This window comes from Corylus avellana, chromosome ca3, assembly GCF_901000735.1.
Source record: "Corylus avellana chromosome ca3, CavTom2PMs-1.0".
Lineage (NCBI taxonomy): Eukaryota > Viridiplantae > Streptophyta > Magnoliopsida > Fagales > Betulaceae > Corylus > Corylus avellana.
Genome location: NC_081543.1, coordinates 27,823,053 through 27,833,454, shown reverse-complemented (window position 1 = coordinate 27,833,454; position 10,402 = coordinate 27,823,053). Strand labels below are relative to the sequence as shown.

The 10,402-nt window shown below is 35.3% G+C and overlaps 2 protein-coding genes across 2 annotated transcripts; one reads left to right on the top strand and one right to left on the bottom strand.

The window, feature by feature from the left end:
* Positions 1-5,147: 5,147 nt before the first annotated feature.
* Positions 5,148-6,341, bottom strand: LOC132174351 (uncharacterized). Its single transcript, XM_059586021.1, has 3 exons — positions 6,067-6,341; positions 5,799-5,916; positions 5,148-5,696 (listed from the first exon to the last, which is right to left on the bottom strand). The coding sequence occupies exons 1-3, from the start codon at positions 6,339-6,341 to the stop codon at positions 5,148-5,150; spliced, it is 942 nt and encodes a 313-aa protein (XP_059442004.1).
* A 2,352-nt stretch (positions 6,342-8,693) lies between these two features.
* LOC132174350 (salutaridine reductase-like) lies at positions 8,694-10,060 on the top strand. Its single transcript, XM_059586020.1, has 3 exons — positions 8,694-8,704; positions 8,833-9,076; positions 9,968-10,060. The coding sequence occupies exons 1-3, from the start codon at positions 8,694-8,696 to the stop codon at positions 10,058-10,060; spliced, it is 348 nt and encodes a 115-aa protein (XP_059442003.1).
* The last annotated feature ends 342 nt before the right edge of the window (positions 10,061-10,402 follow it).

The window sequence follows — 10,402 nt, the reverse complement described above, 5'->3', positions numbered from 1 at the left end:
AAACTCTTATTTCCCGATGATTCCATAGCTGCCCACAAATATCTGAAAGTTTGCTGAAATTGGTGTTGTAATTTAGTAAATTAGTCTGGGGTTTTTTTTGTACTTAAAAAACTCATATACTTGTGCTTAATTTGTAATATTCACAATGATTTCCGGTTTTTTTTTTTATATGTTGGTATTTGTCTTAATTATTATTTTTGTTAACGCATTCTTTGGATCCCAACATGAACCACAGGCGGAAGCAGCAGCGGAATCATCACATCATGGTAGTACACGTAGGGCTACACGTGTACTAAGAAGCCGAGGAAGTGGTGCCACGCAATGATCACATTTATCACTTACCAAATCTCTTCATTTTGCCTTTTTCCCGCATACCCATTTCATAATCAAGTGATATGTCGGCTTTTTTTGTTTTATGTTTGTAATATAAAAAACAATTGGGGGATTCATTTTGGGACTTTATGTGCTTGTTAGCTTGAATGTTGTTCATGAAGCATTAAACGTGCACTGTTAGTTATTGAATTACATTTTGGAATTTCGTCATGGCAATTACCAATTCCAGATCGTATTAGTGGACGGATAAAATTAATTCTGCCTGCAAATTCTACTGTACGGTTCAATATTTCAGACTTAAGAGCAACATACAAATAATCATAAATTGCCGCATACGAATAAAACTAATGCATGGAAATAGTTGTTCCATAAAAGTAATCAGCCAACCTTCAATGCATGAAAATAATTGCTACATATAAGCCATAACCATATATCCACGTGGACAACATAACTCATTAAACAATATCCTTGACAACAACAAAATAGATAGTTTATTCCACTCATAATAATCTAATTGCCTCCTTCCCATGCCTCAATGCCCCATCAACCTTAGACAAATCAACATTACACAAATCACCAACAAAAAAACCAACAAATATGTTTGGATCTTTAGTTTGCCCCTAAGTAATGACACTTCACCTTTCAGGGAATGAACTTGTTTATACAGCCCAGGTAGGACCTCCCTTCCGCGAGCACAGGTTTGTTCGCCATACCATTGGAAAAAACGACATTGGCCAACTTTCTGTAATTACACAAAAAAATATGATAATTACGAACAAGCACGAAGTAATAACTATTTCTTAAAACCAAATTCTCCAAATTCAAATACTTTTTTACGGTCATACATAGCACACCCATAGAATCGCCTCCCAGGATTTTTTATAGTAGTGGATGTTATAATTGGGCTTGTAAGTCCGCACCTACACTACACAGGTTCTATATCCTCTTTGACCGATGATATTATAGATGCCGATGACATAGACTGTTCATTCTACAGTGAAACCCACAATTATTATAAGTAATCACAGTTCCCTAATTGGTTTCACTAAATAAAATTCACAAACCTTTTTCATCTTCCCATCGTAAAATTCGCTTTCATTGTCTCCTATCCCAAAATCTTTCTTCCTCCGGTTCATCTTATAATATGAACCTAACAATATATAACTGACATGTGAGAGAATAATCAAGCTCATAAAAGAAAAATAAAATCAAGCTTGCCAAAAAATTATTCTCACTTCAATTTGTAATCTAAACAATACTGGGAAAAAAAAATGTACCCTAAACCCTAAACAAAAGATAATCACATTGTTTAAAATGTGATTCCCCTGCAGAAATAGTACTGCTCAATTTGTAATCTAAACAATACTAAGTTGTTAGTGTAGTAGCTAGAGATGATATATGAGCATAGGCGGCTCCCTACAAACATGCAAATATGCAGTGTAATCAAACATGCAATAAGAAGAAATTAGCCGTAACATCCAACCACGTATATAATACTGCTCAATTGTAGAATGATGAAACTTCCCTAAAAAAATTTACAAAGTCATCAAAACCCAACCAACCACAATCTATCATATCCCAACAATAATACCACTTTTTTCTCCATCGAAAAATACTTTTCTTCCAAATGTTAATACTAATATGATTAACATTTCTTTCAGTAATTGACATTTCTTCTCATCAACTAAAAAGGTTGCAAAAATATTGGAGGACCTAAAAACAAAGTCATGCATAGAAAAGTATGGCATGAACTATTAGGTAAAAAAAAAAAAAAAAATTTCAAAAAATACTGCTCAATTGTAGCATGATGAAACTGGCGTAAACTATGCTCAAAGAATTCCTATTTTCATGTCCTCGGCAATCCACCATTTGAGTAGAGAAGCAAAAAAATAAAATAAATAGTTATACAGATGAAAAAATCCCCCTTGACCAACTTGCCAGTGCACACGAAAAAACAACTGTCTCATTCCAGGACCACAACCAAGGTGGACCACACTTATTGCCAATCAACAATAATGTTGGACAAAAAAAAGGTTGGGGATGGGGTTTCGACCAAAAGGTTCCAAGACAACAAAAAAATTCAAAAAACAACTATTAAAGGCTTCCATTTCAGTCAATCAACAAAACCCACAAAGAAATTCCGGAAAATACCTTCGTCGAAACCAGATTTTTCCGATTCAAAATATTGTGATTGGACGGAAACCTAGCCGAAAAAGTCACGCCGGAATGAGTGATTTAACCGGTGGGTACTGTCGCCGGTGGCCTCTGTCGCCGGTGGGTTCGGTCTCTGGTGGTTCTGTCGCTGGCGGGGTCTGCGTCGGTGGGTTGCCGCTTGAGGTGTATCGGGTGGTTTGTTTTTTTGACCATATGAAACTTGAGGGTTTCAAAAAAGATGCCCTCAAGTTTAAGCCAAACTCACCGTTTTGGATAGTCCAAAACGGTGAGTTTTATATCCTACGTGTCTAATGTGAACACGTAGGATACAAAAATTCCACTGAGGTGGACTTAAGTGAAACGGTTCGTTTAACTCCAATAACGGCAGTTAACAAAAATTAACGGTAGGGAGTTTCTAGTAGTTTCGAGTGACACAGGGACTAAATTTCAAAAAAAAAAAATACCCAGGGAGTTTTTAATAAAAGTGCGTTGACCTAAGGATTTTATATATGATTTCCCTTAAAAAAATAATGACCAATTTGATAAAGTAGATGAAGTCATGCATGCATGTTCTTAATTATATTGAAATTGTTCAAATTGCAGGTAAATAATGCAGGAGTTAGTGGATCCACAATTGACATGGAGGGTCAAAAGGACTTAAACTAGGACTTAATGCAGTAAGTCTCTCAATGTAACATAATCTCTCTGTCTCTGTTTCAAATTGAGGTCATAATCCAGGAATTTTAAGCAGTTACTACAAGATAAAGCGTTAAATTAAATGAAAAGGTAAACCTAATATATAGTTTAATGTTTTCTTTCCCACATTGTAGAAAAGGAAGTTTCATAAAATCAAAAAGTAAAATAGTCTTCAAATGATTTATATGTATATATATATATATATATATGCTACATCATTAACCAAGGCATACCGTGTTAAAGATAACAGGTGCAAATGCTGGATCCTCGAAGAAATTTTTGAAGCAAACTTATGAAACTGCAGCAAATTGTCTAAGAACAAATTATTATGGGATCAAGCTAGCTAGTGAGCAAAGAATTTATTCCTCTTCGTCAATTATCCAATTCAGCTAGATTAATAAATGTCTCCTCCACTTTGGGACAGCTGAAGGTACAAAACTATTAATCCAAAAGCAGGCACATTTAGTTATGCCACACATTTAGTTATGCACAATTCCTCTCAACAATAATTAATCAAATCACCTTGTGACATTTCAAAACACTTGGGAACTTTATGGTCTTTTGTCGACGATATAGATCAAGTGCAACTTGGGTTCGTTTGTGTTTGCAATTTAAATTAAATAGCAATTTTTAAAAACACAGTTACACGTTTATTAAAATTGCATTTTAGTATTTAAAATCGTACTTCTATAAAAAGGCACCTTTTTGCATTTGATTTGAAGACTAGATTTTTCTACATTTTCAAATCGCAATTTTTAAAAAAAAAAAACACACACACCCAAATGATATATTTTCTGAGATTTTATTTAAAATCCCACTTTTGGTCTGGGAAATCACAGTGCCAAACTTACTCTTAGTTTCAAGAATTGCCATCTGCATGTTGGGATTTGTGCCTTGACAATTGCACTAAATTTTTGGTGCTAGAAATTGTTTGACCATGTTGGAAAGATTTATAGGTTGTCAATTGTCAATGTATTCCAGTTTATTTCAAATGAGAATGCAAGGAGCTAGGAAATGTAGATGGCCTAAAAGAAGAGAAAGTGGACAACGTGATGGAAGGGTTCTTAGAAGATGTGAAGGCGAATTTGATAGAAGACAAGGGCTGGCCTACAATTTTTCTGCTTATTTTGTCTCCAAGGCAGCTCTGAATGCTTACACGAGGATTCTGGCTAACAAATATTCCAACATTGCCATTAACGCAGTTAATCCTGGCTATACCAATACAGAATTGAATGGAAACACTGGAGTCTTGACTGTTGAAGAAGGAGCTATAGGCCCTGTCATGGTGGCTTTGATGCCTGAAGGTGGACCTTCCGGCCTCTTCTTTGATCAAACAAAAGTCTCAACCTTTTAACCGATAATTAATGTAATACAATGCAGTTGCTGATCATTGTTCATGTCAAACGTTTTGTAGAAACTTCCTTGCTTCTTGTAGTTGGCTTATTTTATAGTTATATTGAATAAAAGCTTTCTATGTTATATGTTGTGAAACGTTCTTTTAGCTTTGACTATTTGCAAATTTCTATTTTTACATGGGATTCCTCTTTTTTATTATTAAGGCAGTTGCCCGATGTAATAACCTGAAAATTAATATAATTAACTTTCATATAATTAACCGTCGCGATTTATGAATCACTTATTTTTCAGTAAAATATAAAAGGGATTCCAACAAATGTTATAGATTAAATTTCCTTAAAACTCCCGGCACTTTGCATTTTCGGGACAATGATATTGTACTACAAGTCTTTTGGGACAATGCCAACTTTACTAAGAAAGACTTAAAGACTTGAATAGACTATATGGAGAAAAGTTATAATTAATGTTAATTAATTATATATATTGTGCACGATTTCTTTTTTTTTTTTTGAAAAATCAATCTTGATATTCTTTCATAAAATGGATCATTGACAGAGCAACTGCTCTGTCAATATAATATCTCTGATACAAGATGGACACTCCTCATTCTATTCAGTATCATTGACCTGTTGAAGGGCCAGTCGTGCTAAGCCATGAGCCACCCTATTCCCCTCACGATGTACATGCTTAACTTGCCACCTAGAAAATTTATTTAAATTTAGCTTGACATCATCAATCAGGTCTCCCACCTTACTAGTGTTCAGCCCCTTCTCGTGGATAGCATCAGTAATTTGCTTTGCATCACCTTTGATAATAATATGCTGCACTCCTTTCTCTCTCCCAAATACAGTCCCATGGTAGAATGCCAAAGCCTCAGCCACAACTGGATCCCATAAGCCCCTTTTTCTGATGCATTTTGCAGCTAAGAATATTCCTTCTTGATCACGCATGGCTAGACCGAAGCCCATCACTCCTTCTTTTTTATTCAAAGCTGCATCCACATTTACTTTAATCCACCCTGTTTCCGGTTTGGTCCACCGAACTTGACTTTGCGTATTGGGCACATTTTGCTGGTGTTCAAGCTGATTTGCTTGCTCAGAATCATGCACTGCCTGTTCAGCGTTTCTAACCACAGAATCTGGGTGGACGAAAGTGCCCTAAAAAATCATAGCATTTCGTCTTTGCCAAATGCTTCTCGATATCACTGAGAACAAACACAGAATTTCTATCCCCCCCTTTGCATACAAATCCCCTGCTACCTGGAGAAAATCTGGCCCTGTAGAGCTACTCTTCTGGAAGACCTTGTGGCTAGCTCCCCATACATCTCTCGACGCCGGACATTCCCACAAAGCATGGGACATAGTTTCAGCCTCCAAACTGCAAATGGGACATATGGGGTCCTCAATAACCCTTTTCCACAATAGATTATCTTTAGTCGGTAAAAGGTTTTGACATGCCCGCCACATAAAATTTTTAACCACATTTGGAGCCTGCATTTTCTAGATTCCCTGCCATAAATCTTTTTACCCCTTTCTACTTGAGCTCTCAGGTTGTAGTCCACTCTCTTGCTCTTTTAACATATGATAAGCACTTCTTACCGAGAATTTTCCATTTTGAGTCCCTCTCCATACCAACTTATCCGGCTTATTTAGGCAATTGAATGGGACCTCTTGTATGGCCAACTGATCCTCTACATTGAATAATTCTCTTAGCAAAATTAAATTCCAGATCTGTCCCTCATAGTCAATAAGCTCTTTCACTTTTGCTTCCGAATCCAACAATTTTGGCGGTGACTTCACCATAAAAGTGGATGGATTGCGAATCCATTTATCACCCCATATCCGAACTTTGGAACCGTCCCCAATTCTCCATATCAACCCATCATTTATTACTTTGCATGCCCCTTGTATGCTTCGCCAAGCGAAGGAAGGTTTATGCCCCAATTGCGCCTCCAATATTGTACAATCGGAATAGTACTTTCCTTTTAATATTTGTGCCGTCAAGCTATCCGGATTTATCTATAGCCGCCAACATTGCTTTGCCAAGAGAGCTTGATTGAAAAAAATGAGATCCCGGAACCCCATACCACCGTGTGATTTAGCCACTCCTAGCTTCTCCCAACTCATCCAATGGATGCGTTTCTCATTTGATTTGTTACCCCACCAAAACTTCTTCATCATAGAATTTATATGATTTCTCTGCTATAACAAATTCAATAATTCGTGGCAGTCAAATATGCCGATCGATTCTTGATTGACATATCATCTCATTTGAGCTTAAACTGCCATCATAAAACTAAAATCAAGCCGAAATAAATATATTAGCATATTAATAAATATTTAATTTCCATGGGAAGTAGCTAGGTAGGGAATAGGGATAGTAGGATAATGATAGATGTTACTTTTGTGTCCACTCAAAATGAATATGTGTTCAGCGATGGGAGATGTAGTATGTTCCAAGGGAACTCAACCAGGGGGCCCACGTTCTTGCAAGAATGGCTACGGCTAAGGAGATGAATAATGTTTGGTTCAATGAACCACTAGAGTGTATTAGATTGATAGTAATGGCAGAGCAATCTGTTCTGATTCCATCGAATTGATTTAATGAGAATGAAAGCTTTTGAGCCAAAAAAAAAATTAATGTGTCTTTTTTTATATCAAAATTTAATAATGATTTATCACAAATTCAATGGTAATTTTAAAAGTCACACTAACTTTAAGTAGATATAAAAGAGACTCAAAGATAACGTTTATCATAACTTAGAGATAGTAATATATTAATATCGTGCCCAATTTAATATATTATTAGCAGGTTTCGTGTCCATTGTATATAGATGAAATTAAGATTGTTAATAATATATTATTCACAAATAGTTATGAACAGGTTGTTTTCTTATTTTATATGCGGAAAATTAAGTTTTCCAAATTAAAGTCAAGAGATAGATCACCTTCTATAGGCTGCATGTTGTTATATATTACCTATTAAAAGGGAGTTTGAGCACACGTAAGGGGAGTATTAAATTAATGATTAAGTGATTAAATTTACCTCTTCTTATTAGTTTAAGCTTTAAGATAACTGGTAATTTAACATGATATCAGAGCCGATGGTCATAGGATTGAACCTTAACTCCGTCAAATCACTTCCATTTCAATTAAATATTCAAAGTCTAAGCTTTTGGTAAAAGTGGTGATTTAGCTTGGTTATCAGGGTCAAAGGTCCTAGAATCGAACCTTGACTCCATCAATTCACCTCCCATTTAAATTAAATATTCTACATGTTAGGCCTCACTTATTAAGGAGTTTGAGCTCACATATAAAGAGAAGTGTTAAAGTAATGATTAAGTCTCCCATTTCAGCCAAAACATCAAACCCTCTAACTTAATTTATAATACATTTATGGACTGAAAAGGCCACGTGACTTGACTTTGGCCACAAAACTACTTCAAGTTATACTAAATTATCTACTTTTCTCCATAGGGGGGGCTCCACAGCCTTTCCCACTATAATGCTCGACAAAATAGAACACAACAACACATTAAGTGTTATTAAGACAAAAATAACATGAATAAGATATTCCTTAAAATACTTTAAGAGTACGAGAGTACTACTCGGGGAAGGTAGGAAAAGAAAAGGAAAGGAACAAGAAAATGGGATCTAAAGAGACCTCGAAAAATCTTGATCAGACCGTCTTGGCTGATACACATATGGCAATAATTAAGGTTGGTAACTCGTGTTCGCATATCTCATTGATGGTTGTAGAACTCATAGTCTTCTTTATTATGCTTGTGGAACCATATCCTGTTAAAAAAAAACAAAAATTAATCCTTTTTTTTTTTTCCAAATTCAAGCTTCAACCTTGAATTTGAGAGAAAATGTTAAAACTATATCCCATTCCATGTCTGTTTCTTTGTCTTGCTCACAAAAGTTAATAGACGTCACAGTATACGTAACAAGTCTTAAACTTAGCTTTATAGACGTCACAGTATACGTAGCCAAGCAAGATAGCAACTGGGAAGATGTCACTGCATGCGTAGAAAACCCAGAGATGAGCAACTATTAATACGCCACAACCTTACCTTAAACCATCCAAACAACAGAAAAACCACAAACTTCCATAAATAATCGTCAACGAATTGCAGAAACAAGTCAACAAACATGACGAAGAGGTAATTTCATCTTTAACAACATGTTTTAATATGAACCTCAGATGTATATTATAATATATCGTAGTAAGTAGTGAAACATCGATCTTAATTTCTTTGTTTTTGCATTTGTTTCAAACTCTTTTTTTCAGGATTGCAGTTGTTACGGGGGCAAACAAAGGGATAGGATTTGAAATATGTAAGCAGCTAGCTTCAAATGGGGTGGAGGTGATATTAACTGCTAGAGATGTGAGGAGGGGAAATGAAGCTGTTGAAAAACTCAAGGCTGCTGGATACTCCGATGTGATTTTTCATCAACTTGATGTGGGGGACAAGGCTAGCATTTCTTCTTTTGCAAATTTCATCAAAACTCAATTTGGGATGCTTGACATATTGGTACATAATCCAACTCTCCGATACTTGTGATCGGGTGTAATTAGTTGCCTGTATTGCATGCATGGGTGGCTAACGTGACCGGATACCGTAGATAATTAAGCCTTTTACTGATTTGTATAGTCTAGACACCTGCTTAAGTAGGTAAGGAAACACCTATCCTCTTATATTAACTGCCCGCATTGTATGTTCTGATCCTTGGTAAGACACTTGATTTTTATGGAGAATATGACTTCGATTTGTAGATGGGAATATCAAAATTCATAGGGATGTGTATTTCCTATTGCTTGACTAGGCTGCTTTTCCAACCTGTTCATAGTATGGAAAAGAGAAACGAAAAAGGATAAGTATGGATGAGCCCTTATCCAATAGTCTAGCTAAGGAAGATTAATTATATAGATACCTTTCTAATCGGTCTATACTTTTGAATTAAGATGAAATCATGTGATCTTTTTTTTGATGAAAATAAAGTCATTTAGTTTACCATTAATGGTAGTGGTTCAGTGGTCTCAATAAAATTCTCCAAATGGTTTTAGATATGTACTAAGGTGAGAGTTTAACTTCTGAAATAAGAATCATCAATCCTATTAGTATTAGCTGTTTTAGGTCCCACTGATTTCTTGATGGAATTGACTCAGGTTATGATTTAGTTGGACTTAAGAAACAGTATGTGGTTCCCATCGTCTTGGTCCCTCCATGTACGGCTCTTAGCGAGTAGGGACTACTATAGTCATACTTAAATAAAATAGCCATAAGTGATCTCCTCCGCCGGCTTTTTTGAATAGGAAAAAAAAGAGTCATTTGCTTGGTGAAAAATAACGACCAATAACCATACGAAGTCTTGTTCTTATCCCCCATTTAGTACTCTAATATTGAAATTATTTTAAATTGCAGATAAACAATGCAGGGATTGCTGGATCCATAATCAACGCAAAAGATCAAGAGGGCTTAAAACAAGGGTATGATGAAGTAAGTTTCCCAATGTAATATAATCTCTATCAGCATTTTAAATTTAGAGTATAATCCAGACAATATATAGTTTAATATTTTCCTTCCCACACTGTAGGAAAGAAAGTCTCATAAATGCAAAAAATAAAAATAAATAAAAGGACGAAGTTTTACTTCAAACATGAATCAAGGAAATTCCTCAAATACAATTTATTAAATTAACATATGTCTTTAGAGTATATTATTCTTATATGCATTTTCACATGCACTAAGGACAGATACCACGTACATGCTTGGTTAATTTTATGAGAAAATTACAAAATTAGTCATTGTGATTTACCTTATTTGCAATTAACTTTCAGTGGTATCAAAATGAATTCA

Coding starts and splice junctions, on each gene's coding strand:
- LOC132174350 (XM_059586020.1), top strand. Junction 9,077..9,967: donor TTGGGATGCTTGACATATTG/GTACATAATCCA, acceptor TTTAAATTGCAG/ATAAACAATGCAGGGATTGC.
- LOC132174351 (XM_059586021.1), bottom strand. CDS start 6,341: ATGGTGAAGTCACCGCCAAAATTGTTGGATTCGGAAGCAAAAGTGAAA. Junction 5,917..6,066: donor GAGAGCTCAAGTAGAAAGGG/GTAAAAAGATTT, acceptor TCCCATTTGCAG/TTTGGAGGCTGAAACTATGT. Junction 5,697..5,798: donor CAGGGCCAGATTTTCTCCAG/GTAGCAGGGGAT, acceptor ATGATTTTTTAG/GGCACTTTCGTCCACCCAGA.